The following is a 17782-nucleotide window of genomic DNA, read 5'->3' on the forward strand; positions in this document are numbered from 1 at the left end:
AGTAGAAAGATAAATATAAAATGTTTAAAGACTATCTCTGAATAGTAAGTATACAGATTCTTTTCCTTTTCACTTATCTGTTTTTAAAAAAGTTTTAAACATCAGTGTATATTACCTTTATAACAAAATTATAAAAATAAAAATAAAAATTGTAACAAGATTTTTTTAAAGTTTGTAAATTGCATAAGCTAGCAGTTTATAAGACCTGTGTGGGCTGGGCACAGTGGCTCAAACCTGTAATCCTAGCACTTTGGGAAGCCGAGGCGGGCGTATCACCTGAGGTCAGGAGTTTAAGACCAGCCTGGCCAACATGGTGAAACCCCGTCTCTACTAAAACACAAAAATTAGCTGGGCATGATGGCGGGTGCATGTAATCCCAGCTACTCAGGAGGCTGAGACAGGAGAATTGCTTGAACTCAGAAGACGGTGTTTGCAGTGAGCCAAGATCACACCACTGCACTACAGCCTGGGCAGCTGAGCAAGACTTGGTCTCAAAAAAAAAAGCTGTGGAAATTACCACACAGATAAACTGAGAGCTGGTGTTTCAGGTTTGGCCGAGAGTGCATAATTAATTCTCAAATCACTATAACAATTATCTGTATAATATATGCACATTTAGGAGTACCTAATAGATACAGTGTTTTAATGACATAAACCTTTATAAAGCAGAGGGGAAAAAAAGGAGAAACCACAGTTTAAAACGGTCGCTTATTTAAATAACACAAATCTAAATTTAAAAGATCAAAAGTTCCCAGGCGCGGTGGCTCAAGCCTATAATCCCAGCACTTTGGGAGGCTGAGACGGGCGGATCACGAGGTCAGGAGATCGAGACCATCCTGGCTAATGTGGTGAAACCCTGTCTCTACTAAAAAAAAAAAAAACAAAAACAAAAAACTAGCCAGGCGAGCTGGCGAGCGCCTGTAGTCCCAGCTACTCCGGAGGCTGAGGCAGGAGAATGGCGTGAACCTGGGAGGCGGAGCTTGCAGTGAGCGGAGATCCGGCCACTGCACTCCAGCCTGGGCGACAGAGCGAGACTCCGTCTCAAAAAAAAAAAAGAAAAAGAAAAAAAGATCAAAAGTTTAATCTCAAAATATCTTCAGTAAGTCAACCAAATAAGTTTATTGGCTTAGGTGAATGATATTAAAAAGACCCCAAAACCGAGATCATTTATCGAGTGTAGTCTGTGTGTAAGACACTCAAGTAAGATTTCTGTTCTCAAGGTGCTCATACATGATGTATTTAATATGTATTTGAAATATTAGCTAAGAATTTAAATTTTAAAAGGTTAAGGTCATACCAAACATAGATGCCATAGGATTCATTACTATTTCAGGCCTTAAATAAGGATTGAGCAACAAGGAACAAAAAACTCCAAGATCTTGCTCTTCGTATAATGATTCAAAGCAAATCAAATGGTTTAAAAGTAGTATTACAAAAATATTTATAATTCATTATAACAAACTTCTGCTTCAATTAATATCAACTTAGTTTCAAGGGGTAACAGTATACTGGATGTTGTCCAACACAGTTACCACTTGATAGGGTATCTTTTTTTTTTTTTTGAGTTGGAGTCTGGCTCTTGTCACCCAGGCTGGAGTGCAATGGTGCAGTCTCAGCTGACTGCAACCTTCACCTCCCAAGTTCAAGCGATTTTCCTGCCTCAGCCTCCCAAGTAGCTGGGATTACAGGAGCCGGTCACTACACCCAGCTAATTTTTGTATTTTTAGTAGAGGTGGGGTTTCACCATGTTGGCCAGGGTGGTCTTGAACTCCTGACCTCAGGGCCTGTCTCAGCCTCCCAAAGTGTTGGGACTACAGGTGTGAGCCACCATGTCTGGCCTGATATGTTATCTTTTTTTTTTTTTTTTTTTGGAGACATAGTCTCTGTCACCCAGGCTGGAGTGCAGTGGTAGGATCTCAGCTCACTGCAAGCTCTGCCTCCCCGGTTCATGCCATTCTCCTGCCTCAGCCTCCCCAGTAGCTGGGACTACAGGCGCCCGCCACCACGCCCAACCAATTTTTTGTATTTTTAGTAGAGACGAGGTTTCACCGTATTAGCCAGGATGGTCTTGATCTCCTGACCTTGTGATCCGCCCGCCTCGTGATCAGCCCGCCTCGGCCTCCCAAAGTGCTGGGATTACAGGTGTGAGCCACCGCGCCGGCAGATAGGGTATCTTAAAACTTTGCAATACCTTCTTAAATGTTATGTAAATACAAAATGTACTTTATACGGGTTTCCTAATAAGGAATGTCAACAGGGATAGTGGCCTAGAGACATCAGTCTAGCTTTACCAGTTTTCAAAAAACTATAAAAACGTGTGCTTTAGGAGAAAGTGTAAACATACTACTTACATCAAGCTCTTAGAATCATACCTTTCTATGAACTCTAATAATCAGGGACTTAAAAAATCAATACCTAAATAAATTTATGTTATTTCTTTATATTTTGTTTATTCTTTCTTATCTTTCAGTCCCCCGTATGTCCTCCTGCAATAGAATGTCTGAAATTACAAAAGCTTCAGACAACACCGTAGAAGGAAAGAAATTACAAATGCAACACTATTTTGTGTGTATTTGTTTTAAAAACTTCCTGAATTTGTATTTAATTTTTACTGAATGATTTGTGAATATTCATTACCTAGCCAGATGATAATTAATGAAAACAGAAACCATGATATTAAATACTATAGTTGTATTCCTAGCTTTACAATTGTGGCACAGTAGTAGTACCTAACATTACTTTCTAAGTATGTTTATTGGGCCAGGCGCGGTGGCTCACGCCTGTAATCCCAGCACTTTGGGAGGCCTAGGCGGGCGGATCACCTGAGCTTGGGGGTTCAAGACCAGCCTGACCAACATGGAGAAACCCCGTCTCTACTAAAAATACAAAATTAGCCGGGCATGGTGACGCGTGTGTGTAATCCCAGCTACTCGGGAGGCTGAGGCAGAAGAATCGTTTGAACCCGGGAGGTGGGGGTTGCCGCGAGCTGAGATTGCACCATTGCACTCCAGCCTGGGCAACAAGAGCGAAACTCCATCTCTAAATAAGTAAATATGTTTATTGTGAAATATAATTCATATAATGTAGAAAGATATGAATTGAAAAGTACGCCTTCCTCTCTAAGACTCTGCATTTAGAACAGAGAAAAATATTTAACTAGTAGCCAAAAACTTCGCATTGGTCTATGACATAAAATTACAAATTCAAAAAGCTCTGCAAATCGTTAACAGGGTTAATATGAAGAAAAACCACACCCACTAGTCAAATTGCTGAAAACCGAAGATAGAAAAGAAATCTAAAAAGCAGCCAGAGAAATAACACATTAAATACAAGAAAGAGTTCAGCAACTGGAATGACTTTTTTCTCACAAGCTGGAAAGAAGGTCCAATATGAATATAAAAAAGAGAACCTGATAGAATGGAATAGCAAATAAAAAGGTAGAAAATATATATTTATTAAAATAAAGAGAAATTATTTCACAACTGACTATATTCTTTCCTTTCTGTCCCTTCATATCAAAAGTTTTCAAAAGGCTTCAGCTGGTAGACCCTATGAGTGTGTGGCATTAGGCACCCCAGCCTAGAATTTTGTTTTTGTTTTTTTGGCTTTTTTTTTTTTTGATACGGAGTCTGGCTCTCTGGCCCAGGCTGGAGTGCAGTGGCACGATATCGGGTCACTGCAGCCTCTGCCTCCTGAGTTCAAGCAATTCTCCTGTCTCAGCCTCCCAAGTAGCTGGGACTACAGGCGCACACCACCATGCCCGGCTAATTTTTGTATTTTTTAGTAGAGATGGGGTTTCACCATATTGGTCAGGCTGGTCCTGAACTCCTGACCTCAGGTGATCCACCCACCTCGGCCTCCCAAAGTGCTGGAATTACAGGCGTGAGCCACCCCGCCTGGCCCGGATTTTTTTTTTTTTTTTAGTATACCCAAATCCGCAGTCATTAAGTGACAAGACTTCTGTTTTCAACAATATGAACTACTTAAAATCTGGATATTATATTTTTCTCCGGTTTGGAAGATCAAACGTTAATTAATTCATATTCAATAGCTCCCCTTCCACTACATGGCTCCTACACGGAAAAAAAAAGTAGGCTAAATAAACAACACTAGAACCAAAAAGTGAAAAGAGGTAAGCCGGGGCTTCGGGGCTCTCTGCAGCAGACGTCTCCAGCCGGGGCCCAGCGCACGTACCATTCTTCGGCAAACTCTGGATCACCTTCACTGCCGCCTCAAACCTGGTCTCGTGCACGGATCTCGTGTCCGCCATCTCCAGCTGCCAGCGTCGGCCCCGGTCCCAAGGTCTGTCGGCGGGAATCAGGCAGCAGCAGCACCAGCTTTCCCAAGAGCCTGCATGAAACTGGAACATGGAGCGCAGCCGCGGATCAACATGCCCCAAAGGGAGGAGGCCCGGGAGCGAAGCGGGTCAGTTTGTTCCCCTTTGCCCTGCCCTATCCAGGCCACACGGATCGAAGCGGCCAGGCTCCTTCCTCCTCCCCCGGGGCGTGACTAAGGCCACAAATCCGGCCCGCGACGACAGCAAAACAACTCACCGAGAGGAAGAGCATGTCTAGCAGAAGACAGAGGGGGTCCGGGCACCGGTGGCCGCGGAGCCGCTCTCCCACCCTGGGGACCCTGGCGGAGCAGCCACACCCCCCATTCCGCTGGAGTCCGTCTGTCAGTCCGTGCCCTCCCCACAGCCCCGCCCCAGAGTCACCGGAGGATCCACTGGCGTCGCCGCCGCAGCGGCAGTGCGCAAACCCCACCCACTCGACCCGCCGCCGCGGCGAGGACGCGCGCGGTCCGTCTGTCCCCAGAGGAGGGTCCGGGAAGCGAGGAAAGGAGGAGAGAGAACCTTCCAGGGGGCCACAGTCCCGGCTCGGTGCGGGGAGCACCCTGTGCGCACTTTTGTTCAGAAGGGGGAAACCGAGGCCGGACCTATGTGTCCGCTCTGGCAGCCGGGTGGACAAAGTGCGCGCTGGGGATGCGCGGTTGGGTTCTGCGCCTGGGCCCAAAGCTGCACTCGACGGCACCGCTGGGCAACAAAAATGACTCTGCGGTCCCCAGCGCCTGCACTCTCCTAAGTTAAGGTTTGAGGAAGGTAATGGGGCCTAAGCAAAGGGCTTTAAGTCGGGGCAGGTTCTGTGCGAAACTCCAGTACTGCCATTTAAATTATGTGACCTAGGGCAAGTCACTTAGCCTCTCCAGTGGCAATCGTGACACCACTCTAAAGGGTAGATGGAGAAAAGCATTGGGGACCTTGGATGGAGGTGCTCAGCAGTCCTTGGCCCGCAGGTCTTCGACAGTTTTCGCCGCCCTGAGCCAAGAACGTCCGAGGAGCAGCCTAAGGAGAGGGGAGGTCGTCGGCTCCTAAACTGGGCTGGGACGGAGGGCAACTTTCCCCTCTACTACCTTTTCCACCCAGCCCCAGGGAGCCAGGCACCTCCCGCCGGATTTTATAGGAGACTGGGCTTGGGGACGGCCGGGCACAGTGGCTCACGCCTGTAATCTCGACACTTTGAGAGGCCGAGTGGGGAGGATCGCTTGAAGCCAGGAGTTCAAGACGAGCCTGGGCAATATGGCGAGACCCTGGCTCTATTTAAGAAACCAATAATTTAAAAAAAAAAAAAATTAAAAATAGGATACTGGGCGTGGAGGGAGGGGCCAATAACAGTATGGGTCGTCAATCCTAGATAGGGGGTACCCTGGGCCTTCAACTTACTAGCGCAACCCCCAGCGTCCTTAGGCATTTGGGAAGTGCCGCAGGCCCAGCGTTGGTGGGGGGACTGACTAGGTTGTGAGGGGTGGAGTCCTGGGGCCCGGAAATCCCAAAGTCTCCCGGATGGAAGAGTCGTTTTTGTCAGTTCGGGGATGGGTTAGGAGGGTTACTAGTAAAAATCTAGGCGCAGATCGTAAGTTACTCTTCCCTCGGAGCCGCGGCGCCGGCATTTACCTTGGTATTGCCGGGCAAGGCCTGTCCGGTAATGTCCCCGACGCCCGCCCCTCGCCCTGCCCCGCGGGCTTATGGGAAATGTAGTCCTCCGCTCTGCCGCGCTTCCGGATACCTCCCAGCGGCGGGCGGTATTCCTGCTAGATCTTCCGGTTCGGCGTCTCTGTCCTGGCGACGCAGCCGCCGTGCGACGGAAAGCCCTCCTTCCTAGCCGGTTGCATTTCGTGCTACTTCGAAATGCCACATCCGCTTCTTCCAGCTTAGCGGACAGTCGCTCAGTGGTGTCTTGAGACTGCGGCGGTGTCTGGAATTGCGGCTTCTCCAGCGCCCTCCGGAGGCTTTGCTTCGGGTTCGTCTAATACAACACAGGGGGAATCATTTGATCGTGAACGTTTCACGTTTCTTTGTCTTCAAAAATGAAGAGGACATTTTGTAAAATTACCACACAAAGATGAGGAATAGATTAGAGAACCAACTTGGGGTTGTAAATACTAAATAATTCCAAATGGTAATGTATGAGTGGCTAAAAAGCAGTGACATCTAACGCGTATTATTTTATTCCATAAAAGGAACAAACCTAAATTGAAGAAATATTCATTTCCCCCTTATTGGATTTAATAGAATCCTTTTCATTTTTAATGGGAAATAATAAATGTGACCTATAGATGTTTCAGTTGTTTAAAAATAAATCGCCTTCTTTTTTTTTTTTTTTTTTTTTTTTTTGAGACGGAGTCTCGCTCTGTCGCCCAGGCTGGAGTGCAGTGGCGCGATCTCGGCTCACTGCAAGCTCCGCCTCCCGGGTTCACGCCATTCTCCTGCCTCAGCCTCCCGAGTAGCTGGGACTACAGGCGCCCACAACCGCGCCCGGCTAATTTTTTGTATTTTTAGTAGAGACGGGGTTTCACCGTGGTCTCGATCTCCTGACCTTGTGATCCGCCCGCCTCGGCCTCCCAAAGCGCTGGGATTACAGGCGTGAGCCACCGCGCCCGGCATAAATCGCCTTCTTTAGGGTGATCTCTGATGGGATTGAGGAAAATGAGCGGGTTTGGGGTTATCTTGGCCCAAAGTCCAGTTTGGATTTGCCGTTAGTTCACGGTGTGACACCGTCAAGAAACAAGCTCTGAAAAATTTGGTTTTCTCCGATAAAGAATGTGAAATTACCTAGCACGTAGTAGCCTTCAATATTTTTGTATTTCCTCTTTTTTGATACTTAGCTGAGCAATAAATATTGGACAGCAGTACGAGGGAAGGATCTGAATCAGGCAAGGAGGACGGGCACTGCCCAGGAGGAAAAAGCAAACAGGAAAGTGTGCTGAGCAGGTGCCTTGGCGAGGGAGAGAGGGAACGGAAATGTCTTCACACACCCACAGAAAGAAAGAGAGAATGAAGTTTCTGTCTCTTACGTGATGTGTGAGTGGATGGACAGATTGTCCTCAGCTTTAAGGGCAATTCAGGGTGATCTGTCTTAAAATCGACGCTCTGTGGAATGAGAAAAATGCGCTCTGCAGGCCATGCCCACTGCGTGTGCTGGGAGGCTCTGCTACATCAAATGGGCAGATGCGCCGTCTCCACAGAGGCCCCAAGCCTGGGTGTGAGCCAAGGCTGCTTCGAACATATCCGCTATCTAAGGTGAGTCCCAGCAGGGGTCATTTATTTAAGAACCCTGGTGCTTTCCATGGTTGATTTGCTGGTAAATGACAGATGTGAGTGTGGTAAACATGTCTTGTCTCCCCACTGCACCCACCATCCTGTGCATCATGGAAACCTGTCTCGATGATCAGCGGCCATGTGTGATGGGGTGGAAGGGACAGTCTCCAGAGACAGAATCCTGGGACCTTCCCTGACTTCGCAACTTACTAGCTTTCTTGCCACATTATTTAGTTTTTTCAAGCCATAGTTTCCTTAAAATGGTGAATATTATCAATCCCTATCCCATAGGAAATTTGGAGCACATGAGTTCATTCAAGTAAAGTATATCATTAGCAGGCCATAACACAGGCAGGAAGAAGAAAATACAATAATTGTGTGTGTGTGGTGGGGTGTCACATCTTCATAAAATTCAACCCTACCCCCATTTCAGTCACTTGTCAGGGAGGAAAGCCAAGAAGCCAATTCCGAGAGTTTAGTGTGACATCAGTGTCTAGGTCATCTAAATCAGGCCCTTTCTGCCATACCTGTCCAAGTCCTGCAGCAATTAACACTGCAGAGCTATATTTACATAAGTAGCTTTATAGTCTCTGTGTATATGCTGGGCAGAGCTGATTCATTTCACACATCATTTGCACTTGTTATAGAACTCCTTCAATACTAACACCCAAACATATTGGACAAAGAAGAGAAGACAGACACTTTTGTTTTGTTGCTTGTTTTCTGATTTTGTAATACTGTATTTTCAACTTCTCAGAGACATTGGCCCCGTATTACAGGCCTATGTCACACACCCTGTTGTGAATTAAAAGTCTTTTTTACAGCTGCCCTTGCAATGATAAACTTCTATTTGCATTGAAAGTAGTTATTGCCCTTTCCATATAAAATTGTACTCATAGATCATTTTAAAGTAATACATTTTTTTTCTTAAAGAGATGAAATTGGAAAATAAAGTGGTAATAGTGTGTTTAATTTATAAGTAAACCCTAGGAACACAATTTCTTTTACTTTGTTATTATCACAAAACAATAAAAATTATCTTGTTTTTAACAGATTCCTATTATTAACAAATCCTACTTGTATCCTATTTATTTGTCACCTATGTGAAAGTCTTCTTTTTCTTCTTGCTAGAGACCTAAATTGTGATGATCAAATTGAATGGTATAAATAAGCAATTCGATGATTAATTTGCTACACCCTACTCCAAAATATGAGACATATTCAAGGCCAAGGTTATCAATAAAATACAGGCAGAAGTTATGCAGAATGAAAAATAAGGCATACACCTGTGTATTCCTCAAGTCTGTTTTTTTCTTCTTGTTTTCTCACATCATTCAAGTCACCAAAATTTTATTGCTTATTCCATGACAAGAAATACAATGTTGGACATAAAATGAATAAAGGAAATTATCCTTAAGAAATTTACAATGTGGAGAAAAAGATGCAGTAATATAACATTATAATGCAATATAATCCAGTGCATATCATACAGTGCAATGAGTTCTATGAAAGATCTATTAATAAAATGCTTGGGGAAAACAGAGGAGGTATAGTGACTCCTGATCCTGGCTTCTGGAGAAAACCAGAAAAGACTAGAGAGGAGGAAGCATATTTACTGACCTTGAGGAACAAGGAGGATACATTCTGTGGGAAAGAGGTGGGCTGGGCGCAGTGTCTCACATCTGTGATCTGAGCACTTTGGGAGGCCAAGGCAGGAGGATCGCTTGCCAGGAGTTTGAGGTTACAGTGAGTTATGATCACACCACTGCACTCCAGCCTGGCCAGTAGAGCAAGGCCTATCACTATCCAAAAAAAAGTTGGGCATTCCATATAGACGACATGCAAAGGCAGAGGAGGAACTGAGTTTTGGGAGATAAAGAGGATTTGGAAGGAACATAGAGGGTATGACAAATATTAGTGAGATAAGAATTTGGGCCGGGCGCGGTGGCTCATGCCTGTAATCCCAGCACTTTGGGAGGCCGAGGCCAACGGATCACGAGGTCAGGAGATCGAGACCATCCTGGCTAACACGGTGAAACCCCATCTCTACTAAAAATACAAAAAGAAATTAGCTGGGCTTAGTGGTGGGTGCCTGTAGTCCAGCTACTTGGGAGGCTGAGGCAGGAGAATGGCGTGAACCCGGGAGGCGGAGTTTGCAGTGAGCCGAGATCTCGCCACTGCACTCTAGCCTGGGTGACAGAGCGAGACTCCGTCTCAAAAAAAAAAAAAAAGAATTTGGAGTAAAATTGGAAGCATCATGTCAGAAATTCAGACGTTAACATGGGGGCTTTAGGGAGCTATTACCTAAATTTAAACAGGGCTGTGGTGATAATTTTTTCTAAAAAAAGCAACACAACAAAATTGAGAGCACTTAGGAGGAAGAATTTGGAAATGGCAGAACCACTGCAAAGGTGGAAAATATTTACTTTTGACTAAATTCCTATATTGAGGCATGTTAAATAGAGAATTCATGACTGTGTGTTTTTAATAGAGCCTAAGCTTCTTGAATTATTACTCACTTTAGTTAGAATCACTGCAGTTCTATGCATAAAATTAAGACAGACAAAACAGATATATTGAAAGTTAAGATAACTGAACAAGTAGATTATTCTTCTAGTGTCTTGTAGACTTCTCAAGATGATCAAGAAGTCTACTGTATCACTGTCAGTGCACAATATATAATAAACTAATGATTTTGTTTTCCACCAAGAACAATGGTATTGTAAAATCTCCACCCCCTGAGGATATGTTTTCAGGTCTGGGTGACTAATTATACTGGGAAACAAGGGAGGGAATGATGGCCCTGTGCTTCCTCTGCCCGCTGCCTCTGTGGACGCGTGGGCTGCTGGCTTCAGTCCCGCTTTTCTTTCTGATGGCCCTTGTTGCTTATGCTAAGTATTTTTGCAGGAGGCCTGAGGCGGGCTGGGGTCACTCTGTGTTCTCCTCCTATGGCAGGGCTTCACTCTCCTCCCCCTTCTATGTTGGGGCTTCGCTGTCCCCAGGGTCCCTGTTGAGGATCTCATCCTCATTAGATGACTTCTTGTGCAGCTTCCATGCCTGGTATTTACTCTTGTGGCATTGAGAGGTTTGTACATATCTTTAAGCCAGAGCGGCTGTCTGAGAAAGATTCAACCTGAGTCTCACTTCGCGAAGAGCATCTCCTCTATGGCAGAAATCTGAAAATGCCCCTTGAGAATCCTTCATCTTCTTGTGATGACCTTCGGTGAGAATAAATCTCAATGAGGCAGAAAACTAGAATTAAAGTCGTTAGTATTTCAGTCACAAATATTGCCGAGATCAGTTTGTTGTTATAGCCATATCCTGGAACTTCTATTGTGAGCTTACTCGACTTTTGCTGTTTCTGTTCATTCTGGGCTTCCGTGCTCTCGTTGATACAGTTCTCAGTTTTCCACTGGTCCGTATCCATTATGCCTTGGACACCTTTACTTCTTGCTGCTCACTGAGAAGCTTCATCAGGAGGCCTGTCCTGGAGATGAGCTTGGCACAGGTCAATTGCACGTGGGTCTCAGAGCAGTCCATCTTCAAGGTCCGGATAACATGAGAAATGAGCCTGCGCACATTGTTGTTGGGGATGAGGGACCGCAGCTGCTGGGTTAGCTGAATTTCAAACTGATCACCTGGAGATGAGAGCAATGAGTAATTGAAGCTTTGGGGCTCGGGGGACAGGTCGGTGCCCACGTTGTTGTATTCCCATTTTGTCTCAGTTTGTGTAATAGTTGGCCCTAAGTTGAACGCAGTCCCAGCAGAATCTGCCTCAGGAAGAGGATTGTAGTTTGTGTTTTCAGAGATGGTGCCTTCTGGCATAGTAGTGTTTTCCATAAAAATGTTTTCTTCAAAGGCATTTCTTGCAGTTGTGTTTTTTACATTAGTGTTTTCTATAAAACGTTCTGAAGGAGCAAATGCTTCTGGAAGAGGATTTTCCTGAGGGCTCGGGTCTCCTAAAGATGAAAAAGCCCCCTGTGAAGGGGAATTCATAGGCTCTTCGCTGCAGAGAACGGAGGCCTCTTTGCGAGCATCGGTCTATCGAGGTAACTTTTCTTTCTGAAGTTTGGACTCTTTTTTGGCCTTGGGTGTTCTGTGAGCCATGCGGGAGCGAGTTTTATGAAAGCGGTACTTTTTTCTGGAATGTACGATTGGTTTAGCAGTCTTCATATTTTTAACTCTAGCCTTTGCATTTTCTAAAATGAAAATGGTGTAGATTAAGTCTTTCGATCTGTCTCTGACCTGAGGTAGGGCTTTTGCAGAGGTGGAGGCAGAAGGCACGCCCATGGAGAACAGTTTCAACATAAAGAGACTGCTCTTGGGTGAACGAAGGCTTGGTGTAGTCGGTGTTTCCCACTGACTTCTCAGACCCCTGCTCTATGTGAGGCTGTTTCAGCTCCCTTGGGTTGGACTCCCGAGCCTTATTTCTTTGGCAGTGTTCTCTGCAAATGTCTGGGCCCATCTTCCCTCCTGATGCTCTGCTTTCCCACCTCTTCGAAGTGCCTTTTCTGGATGCTCTTTGGGCCCATGAGGAGTCTGTTCAGCAGGTTTTTCCCTATGCTTTGAATCTTTGCCAGGCTGTTTTCCTGTAGCTGGATAGTTTCTAATTTCTTTTCAAATATTTGGCATTTAAAATTGTCCTAGAAAGCTGGACTGCAAAAGCATGGCAGTTTTTTCTTCCCTTTTAACTTCATCGATTTTTTCTTGTATTTCTGCATCTAACATATTTTCCAGCAAATACAGCTTTCTTAATTTATTTTCATAAGTTGAGTTGTTGGATACAGGTTGAAGAAAGGGGCTCTTTGTATTGTTTTTCAAAATACCCAGGGGCCTATCTCCATCTTGCACATTTGAAGAAAGCAGTTTAATGAACGGTAACAACATTGATTTCACATCTAGATTTACCGCTCAGAAATAAGGCAAGATGTAACTTAGTGCACTGATAACATCCCTCACATCATTGGTGTCTAGCTGTCCACTCCCAAAGACTGACAAGTTGATGCCATTGCTGTCTGAGGCCGCCTCCGGCTCAAAAGTCAGCTCAGTGCTCATGTGCTTCTTCGGAGCTTGTAACACCTTCATGAACGCTCCTTCTGGATTCCCTACAGATGCTTCTTCAGGACAATGTATGGTGTTTGTCAGACATGCACTGTTGCAGTGCAGCTTGACTGTCTTGCAGAGAGCCTTAATGCTATTTTTAAATTGGCAGAGGCAGCAGACCACATGGCTACGTAAGATCAGTTTCTCCAGTTCAACAGTCATCATGAGAATGTTCTTAATTGTTGTAAATGGGACATGCGTTGTTCCCATGTTTAGATATTTTAATGCTGGCAGTTTAAAGAGATATGGATCTTCAACAGTTGTCAGAGGATTGCGATTGAGAATTAACTTGTGTAAAAACTGCATTCCGTGCCAGGCCTGAAATGTTCCAAAGCTCAGTTCTGTAAGTAAATTGCAACCAAGATTTATAAACTGCAAAAATGGTAGTGGTTCAAATGTATGTCTTTCAATAGACTGTATTTTATTGCAGGATAAATCTAAATACTGGAGGGATAGCAGGCCTTCAATGAATCCTTATGTAATTCAGTCAAATAATTTTCATTGACAATTAATTTCTTGTATGCTTTCCATACATTTCCATCAATGTAAGAAATATAGTTTCCTTGGAAATTTAAGATGCTGAAGGTGCCATTGTGGGTGTTGGGCTCTGGCACAGGTATTTGGCGGAGCCTCTGTTTCAGGCTGAGATCAATACATGACAGCGTCTCATTCCACAGGTACAGAGCTCACATATGTTGGTGCTTGTGGAGGCCTTCTGTTCCTCTGGTGCAGTTAAAGCCTTATTTTGGGCATAACTTTCAGACTGAACCAATGAATCCTGAGTAGGTTCTAGTTCAGTAGGCGGACTGGTGACTTCAGTCAGTTTTCGATGCAGAGTCTGAACCTGGTCTGGACGAGGAACTGTAGTCTTCTCCAGGGCTATAGAATGTCCAATCTCTGTAGTGGGCTCTGGAGTGATGGCAAGCCCCAGGTCTGGAGGCTGAGTTGAGGTCTTCTCCATGGTTGGAGGCAGTTTAACCTCTGCAGTAGGTTCTGTAGTTATGATAAGCTCCAGGTCCAGAGGTGGGACTGTGACTTAAGTCAGGTGTGAATGCTGAGCCTGACCCTTGTCTGAAGGTGGAAGTGTCCTCAGTTCTGGAGGAGGAGCTGTAGTCGTCAGGGCTGTAGAAGGTTCAAAGTCTGTCGTGGATTCTGGAGTGCTGGTAAGCCCCAGATCCAAAGGTTGAACTGTGGCTTGAGTCAGGTTTGAATGCTGAGTCTGAACCTGGTCTGGATATGGAAGTGTCACTTTAGGGTGCTTGGGAGGAACTAGAGTCTTCTTCAGGGGTGTAGAATGTCCAACCTCCGTAGTGGGTTCTGGAGTGATGGTAAGTCCCAGGTCCAAAGGTTGAACTGTAACGCTGGGTGACATTGGATGCTGAGCTTGATCCTGACCTGGTGTTGGAATTGTTACCTCTTGATATACTGGAAGTTGGGGTACAGCTTTTTTAGGAGGCTGAGTTGGGGTCTCCTGCATGGTAGGAGAAAGTTCAACCTCTGTTGTGGATTCTGGAGTGATGGTAAGCCCCAGGTCCAAAGGTTGAACTGTGGCTTGAGTCAGGTTTGAATGCTCTGGAGGTTGGGCTACAACTACATTAGGGAGCTCTGGAGTCTGAGCTGGACCCTCCTCAGCGGTCTGTGGATGCTCAGCTGCAGCCTCCTGCTGGGTTGGAGAGGGATTTGCATTATTATTATTATTTTTTTTGTATTTTTAGTGGAGACGGGGTTTCATTGTGTTAGCCAGGATGGTCTCGATCTCCTGACCTCGTGATCCGCCCGTCTCGGCCTCCCAAAGTGCTGGGATTACAGGCTTGAGCCACCGCGCCCGGCCGGGATTTGCATTATTAATAGGTTCCGGAAATTGAACTGAAGTCTCTTGTTGAATTGCTAAAGGTAAAGCCTCTTCCAATGACTCTGGAGGCAGAGGTGGGCCCCCATGCTGGATAGCAGGAGGTTCTACATCATTACCTGGCCCTGAGAGCTGAGCTGTAGCCTCCTGGTGGACTGCAGAAGTTCCCACCTCTGCACTAGGCTGTGTTCCTATGGTGAGCTGCATGTCTGGAGGCTTAACAGAGACATTGGGCAAATCTGAATGCTGAGTTTGATGGTGACCTGGAATCGAAACTGTGACTTCATGATGTTCTGGAGGCTGAGCTGGGTCTCCTGCTGGGTCTGAGAAGATTCAACCTACCCAGAAGACTCAGAAGGCTGAGCTGGCTGCTCCTGCTCACTGGGGGAAAGTGCAGGCTCTATAGGAGGACCTGGAGGTTCAGTTGGGGCTTCCTCTTGGTTTGCAGAAGGTTCCATCCCTTCTGGAGGCTAAGCTGAGGTCTCCTGCTGGGTCTGAGAAGATTCAACCTCCCCAGAAGACTCAGAAGGCTGAGCTGGCTGCTCCTGCTCACTGATGGAAAGTTCACGCTCCATAGGAGAACCTGGAGGCTCAGTTGGGGCCTCCTGTTGGGTCGCAGAACGTTCCACCTCCTCTGGAAACTGAATTGGGGCCTCCTGCTGGGCTTGGGAAGATTCTGTCTCATTGGTAGGCTCCGAAGTTATGGTAACCTCCGTATCTGCAGGTTCAACTGTAATGTTGGGCAAGTTATAATGAGCTTGATCCTCACCTGGAGGTTGAACTGTCACCTCATGGTTCAGTAGAGTTTGAGCTTAACTCTCCATAGAGTACTCTGGAGGCCCAGCTGGGACCCCCTGCTGGGTTGAAGAAGGTTCTTCCTCCTCAGGGAGCTGTGGAAGCTGCGCTGGGGCTTCTTGCTGGAGTGAAGAGGACTGGATGTCTTCAAGGGTCTCTGGATTTTGAGTTTCAGGCTCTAGATGGAATTGAAAAAGTCCAACTTGCTCAGGGAGCCCTAGGGGCTCATCCAAGTTAACCCGGAGTTCTGGAGGCAGCTGCCGGGATACAGTGTGTCTATACTCCAATATTCAGCCTGCAAAGTCTGTTTCTGATGCTGAAGTTTGGATAATTGGTGTGGAATTCCAACAATCTTAGCAAGGCTCCAACGCTGAGCTAGATCTTTCTTCAGGTTCTTGGGCGAAACAATAAATTCGGTTGGTTTTGAAACCTTACTGTCTAGTGGAACAAGTATTTCATCTGCCTGATGACCTGCAGCCCGATCGAAATCTGCAGTTTGAAACTTAGTTTTGAGGCGAGGAGGCTGAACTGGGGTCTGGTTCTGATCCCCGTTCAGCATTGGAACCACCTCTGGGAGCCTTTCTTGCAGAGTCAGCTTGTCATTTAAATCCTGGTGTGCAGCCCAGAACTGCTCTGACCCCAGGAGCAGCTCTCCAGCTGAATCCATGTCCAGGTATGGCACCACATTTTCAGTCGATTCCTGGGGTGGGGCTGACATCTGCCAGGAAGCAGAGGGCCCCAGGTAATCAAAGTCCCCCGGGTCTGCCGGGGGAGTAGGCGCATGGGGAGATTCCCATTGGAGATGGGAGGAGCGGGAAGACCAGGGCTCAGGCGGCCCCAGGGGTGGCAGGGGAGTTAGAGGTCAGCTTGAGCGGGTCCTTGACCCACTCCAGAGGCTGAGCCTCCTTGACTAGTAGCCACAATAGTTGCCACGTGAGGAGGGGCCATGGGCCCCAGAAACGCAGCTGAACATGACACATGCTGGCGCCGCACACTAAGCTGCAGCCATTCTGGCAGCCCCAAGACCCTCATGCCCCTTATAAGCGTGCGCCGCGCCCTGTCTTTATGACACCTTTATTTATGCCTTTATTAGGCTCGGGTCTAGATCTGCTCCATGTCACCATGGCAATCTGATGTCACAATCCCGCCCAAGCACCCCTTCCCATGCCTCCTCGCCGGAATACCCCTCCCCTCCCCTTCGTGAGGGAGGATTTGGGCCGCAGACCCGGGTGGTCCCAGGACTCCAGCGGCCTGCTGTGGTGGGGTAGGGTTGGGTGGGGGCACGGCAGAGCTTCCTGAGGAAGTCACGGGACCTCTCCTGGGGATATTCAGAAGCGCTAGTCCAGTTCTGGCAGCCTGAACTCTTCCTCCTTCAAGGTGAAATCGAGAGTACTCTTCCTTCCAGGGAGAGCAACTGACCTGTAATCCCAGCTACTCAGGAGGCTAAAGCAGGAGAATCTCTTGAACCTGAGAGAGGCAGAGGCTGCAGTGAGCCGAGATCGCAACATTGCATTCCAGCCTGGAGTGCTGCTGTAGGTACTATGGCTCCTGAAGCTGCTTTCCGTGTAGCAACTGGCGTCCTCGTCGTCGTCTTCCAACTCCTCTGGGTAATCGGAGTCATCGTCGTCGTCCTCCGTCTCATCCTCCTAGTTGTCCTCACACTCCTGGGTCTCCTCGGCGTCACCGTCCTCGCTCCTCCATCATCGTATACCACTTTGTCGACAGCCCTCCGGGCCAGGTGGCTGTCCCCGCCTCCTCGCCCCGCCCCGCCCCCCGCCGGCCAGGGACGCTGGGGCTTGGGGGTGCTGGCGGCGGCGGCTTCTTCCTGCTACTGCTGCCCACTCCGGGCGAGCTCAGCCGCGTCTTGGGCGCCACCTCAACCTGGTGGCGGCCCACCTGCCCCGGCTGCTACCGCGTTGCAGCGAGCGGAGCCCCCGGATGGGTTCGGACGCGGGCGGCGGCTGCGGGGCCAGGGCGCAGCGCTCCTCAGCGGGAGCCGCGGGCTACCTGGTTGGCCAGGCCCGCCGGCTCCACAGGTTGGAGCCGAGGCACGGGGAGAAGGGAAAGCGGGCGGGGAGGGGCGGGCGCAGTGGGGGCGGTGGGCCGGGTAGGGAGGCCCTAGGGGCCGGGCGGGTGGAGGGAGAAGGCTCAATCCGAATCGCTGGGGCCCCACTCTGGATCACCTTCAGCCACCATTTTGTTTCTTCCCGCCCAATATACTGATTCTTAAATCCCTGTAGGTTTCAAGAAAAAAAAAAAAAAAAAAAAAAATATATATATATATATATATATATATATATATATATAGTCTTAATTTGACCGGGCCCGGTGGCTCACGCCTGTAATCCCAGTACTTTGGGAGGCCGATGCGGGTGGATCACGAGGTCAAGAGATCAAGACCATCCTGGCCAACAAGGTGAAACCCCGTCTCTACTAAA

General features: G+C 47.3%; 1 protein-coding gene and 1 pseudogene across 17 annotated transcripts in view; both read right to left on the bottom strand.

The window, feature by feature from the left end:
- The window catches only part of ACBD5 (acyl-CoA binding domain containing 5), a 48562-nt gene extending 42556 nt beyond the window's left edge, over nucleotides 1-6006 (bottom strand). For 4 of the 17 annotated variants that reach the window (XM_045399753.2, XM_045399747.2, XM_074001279.1 and 1 more), the window contains exons 1-2: nucleotides 5954-6006; nucleotides 4195-4360 (exon numbers count right to left, since the gene is read on the bottom strand). In XM_045399753.2, the coding sequence (XP_045255688.2) occupies nucleotides 4195-4270 (76 nt within the window). In that variant the 5' untranslated portion in view covers nucleotides 4271-4360; nucleotides 5954-6006. Of the gene's footprint in view, nucleotides 1-4194; nucleotides 4361-4553; nucleotides 4678-5259; nucleotides 5345-5722; nucleotides 5763-5953 lie in introns of those variants that run through there. The other 13 variants (XM_045399751.2, XM_045399738.2, XM_045399750.2 and 10 more) reach the window with 5 other exon arrangements.
- Nucleotides 6007-10406: 4400 nt separating this feature from the next.
- On the bottom strand, nucleotides 10407-16353 carry LOC102138203 (leucine-rich repeat-containing protein 37A3-like; annotated as a pseudogene).
- Between the last annotated feature and the right edge of the window lie 1429 nt (nucleotides 16354-17782).

Source organism: Macaca fascicularis, chromosome 9 (genome assembly GCF_037993035.2).
Source record: "Macaca fascicularis isolate 582-1 chromosome 9, T2T-MFA8v1.1".
In the NCBI taxonomy this organism is placed as follows: domain Eukaryota; kingdom Metazoa; phylum Chordata; class Mammalia; order Primates; family Cercopithecidae; genus Macaca; species Macaca fascicularis.